The sequence below is a fragment of the Protobothrops mucrosquamatus genome, unplaced genomic scaffold (genome assembly GCF_001527695.2).
Source record: "Protobothrops mucrosquamatus isolate PMUCROS unplaced genomic scaffold, P.Mucros_1.0 scaffold6187, whole genome shotgun sequence".
Lineage (NCBI taxonomy): Eukaryota > Metazoa > Chordata > Lepidosauria > Squamata > Viperidae > Protobothrops > Protobothrops mucrosquamatus.
In genome coordinates this window covers 17,508-20,922 of record NW_015392020.1, presented here as the reverse complement: position 1 = coordinate 20,922, position 3,415 = coordinate 17,508, and the positions used below count along the sequence as shown (strand labels likewise).

Sequence of the window (3,415 nt, the reverse complement as noted above, 5' to 3'; positions counted from 1 at the left end):
GAACGGTCACTAAATGAGTGATTGTAAGTTGAGGACTCCTTGTAGTTTGGAGAAGCGGTCTACGAAATTAAATGCACGACGCGGCCGTGATTAAGCACGGCCCCATGAAGCCCAGTTAAGTTCGTTTGACAGAAATCCAGGTGACTTTCATCCATTTAAAATATTTTCACCGCTTCCCAAGCCCAGATCCTGCCTCAAGTCTTTAGTTCGGGCCAGATGCTGTGAAATGTTCATGAGATAGATCCGCTGAGGCTCCCTTCCCACCGTTTCCTTTCTGAGCCAAAGCCAGATTTACCCGGCCAAAATTCTTCGAGGTTCTCAAAATACAAACCTCGAACATCGGAGATCTTTATGAACTCCAGCTGTTCGGCAAGTTCCTTCACAGCATTGTGTAAACTCTTCGCATCTGCCTCTAAAGCCCTCAGCTCAGCCTCCACGGCGCTGCTGTCGTTTGCCACGGCAGACAGCTTTGCTTCGACTTCTGTTATCTTTTTGGCCACATCTGTTTTTAGCTTCCTGTGAATCCCAAAAAAAAACGCTATTAATGCGCCGCGACGCAAACCCGGAATCTAAAGACATATTTCAAACGATTTCCCTTCTTCCCTGTTCAGGGTAGATTACAGGAAGTCCTCAACGTACGACCACAATTGAGCTCAGATTTTCTGTTGCTAGCTGAGACAGTGGCTCAGGTGATTTTTTTTCCGCCTCGTTTTATGACCTCGCTCGCCACAGCTGCGAAGTCAGAGGTCCCCAACCCCTGGTCCAGCAACCGGCCCGCACAAACAAGCAAAGTCCCATCTGTGGGATGCAGGCAGCACACGAAACCTCGCACTTTCCGGTCCGTGGGAAAACCTCTCTCCACGGACACGGCGTGTCCCCTGGACACGGCGACCGTCACAAATATGAGTAATCCGAATATAAATCACGTGACCATGGGGATGCTGCAAATGGTCATAAGACCGAAAAACGGTCCTAAGTCACTTTTTTTTCAGCACCTTGTAACTTCGAACGATCACTAAATCAACTGTTTTTAAGTCGAGGACTATCTGTATTTTGTTATGACGGTCTTTCCTCCTAGATGGGTGTATTTGGGGTTGTCTGCTTTGCAATATCATGGCTTCAGGAACACAAAACGGGGAAAAATAGCTTGGGAAAACAGCACACTTCGGCATTCCATAAGGCTGCCGTAACGTGCTTGAATATTGCCAATGACGTATGCTGCGTTGGCTCATGGGCCCGTCCCTAATTTGTTTCATGCCCCAGATAATAAACCATCTGTGTGAAGAACTTTTTGCATAAGCCGTAAGACATAAGCCGCGTTCTGTGAAGGGAAGTGTTGCACAATGCAGTCTTTCAAAGTCTCCAGAAAGTCTGTAAAATACGCGAGGACAGAAATGTTTAGAGAAATGGCTGGGAAGCAAATTTACTCCAAGTTGGCAGGTTTAACTCCGCTTCCCAGCTGGGCCTGCTCTTCTCCTACATCGACAGATTCATCGGTCTCACCATTTTGCTTTCCCAGTTGAAAAGAGGAACAAGAATAAGAACAAAAACTAGTACAGGGCAGAATAGGGAAGGGAAGGGAAGGGAGGGGAGGGGAGGGGAGGGGAAGGGAAGGGAAGAGAAGAGAGTGGAATGGAATAGAGAAGAGAATAGAATAGAATAGAATAGAATAGAATAGAATAGAAATACAGAACAGAACAGTAGAATAGAATAGAATATATAGAATATATAGAATATATAAATAGAATAGAATAGAAATACAGAATAGAATAGAAATACAGAATAGAATAGAATATATAGAATAGAATAGAATAGAATAAATAGAAAAGAAATACAGAATAGAATAGGAATAGAATAGAATTACAGAATAGAATAGAATAGAATAGAAATACAGAATAGAATAGAATATATAGAATAGAATAGAATAGAACAGAATATATAGAATAGAATATATAGAATAGAATATATAGAATAGAATAGAATATATAGAATAGAATAGAAATACAGAACAGAGTAGAATAGAATAGAATATATAGAATAGAATAGAATTACAGAATAGAATAGAATAGAATAGAACAGAATAGAAATACAGAATAGAATAGAATAGAAATACAGAATAGAATAGAAATACAGAATAGAATAGAATAGAATAGAATATATAGAATAGAATATATAGAATAGAATAGAAATACAGACCAGACCAGAACAGAGTAGAATAGAATAGAATATATAGAATAGAATAGAATAGAATAGAAATACAGAATAGAATAGAATAGAATAGAATAGAAATACAGAATAGAAAATAGAATAGAATAGAATAGAATAGAATAGAATAGAATAGAATAGAATAGAATAGAATAGAATAGAATAGCTTTATTGGCCAAGTGTGATCAGACACACAAGGAATTATACAGAATCGGTAAGAACACCTGTTTGCTAATTCTTAGATACCATCATTTACAATCAAATTCACAAGAAACAGTCTTTGCCACCATGTTTCCATCTTTGCCTCCTTTTTTTCTCCCCAAGTTCTCGTTAAAATCGTTCAACCACAAGACACTCCATCCTCCATGGTCGGGCTAATGGCAGGCAATGTTCTTTTATGCCGTACGCCATACTTACTCTAGCACGGATGATGTCACCTGCTTGGGTAGTGAAACGTCTGCAGGAAAGCAACCCAGCTCAGAGAGCCCCAAGGTGCCCTCACGTCAACCCTGGAGCTACAAATAGTCTCCTTTATTCCTACTTACTCTGCTTCCTCCAAGAGGTCGCCGATGTTCTGAAGAGGCTCGGTCGCCGGATTTTGAGCAATGATGCTTTGGATCTCGTTCAGCTTTTCCTGCACCGAGTGGAGGGTCTCTTGGTAGGGGCCGCTCACCCCCGCGATCTTCAGCACTTTGGCTCTTTCCAGGAATCTCTGGGTCTTGTTGGCCAACTCACTGACGATGATATCCCAGAGAGCAAAGCATTGGTGACAAGGAGCACAATCTGGAAACGTGCCGGCGTAGCCCCGGGTGCATTTATCACAACGGGCTCCTTCCACGCCTTCCTTACAGATGCACTGGCCACTTGACCGGTTACACTGGAGAGTCTGGATGCCTCGTGAATCACACTCACAAGCTGAACGAGAGTGAAACAAAAAAATAATTAACACTAAAAAACCCGGGCTGTGGAAACCACGATGATGATGATGATGATGATGATGATGATGATGATTAATAATAATAATAATAATAATAATAATAATAATAATAATAATAATAATAATAATAATAATAATAATAATAATAATAAAGTTGGAAGGGACCTTGGAGGTCATCGAGTCCAACCCCCTGCTCAGGCAGGAAACCCTACACCATTTCAGACAAATGGCTGTCCAGTCTCTTCTTAAAAACTTCCAGTGTTGGAGCATTCA

At 41.1% G+C, this 3,415-nt stretch overlaps 1 protein-coding gene across 1 annotated transcript in view; it reads right to left on the bottom strand.

The window, feature by feature from the left end:
* Positions 1–295: 295 nt before the first annotated feature.
* LOC107300129 (laminin subunit beta-1-like) overlaps positions 296–3,415 on the bottom strand; it is a gene marked incomplete at both ends in the record, with an annotated part of 19,957 nt that continues 16,837 nt past the window's right edge. The window contains 2 exons of the mRNA XM_015829472.1: positions 296–516; positions 2,751–3,120. Coding sequence (XP_015684958.1) covers positions 296–516; positions 2,751–3,120 — 591 coding nt within the window. The remainder of the gene's footprint in view (positions 517–2,750; positions 3,121–3,415) is intronic.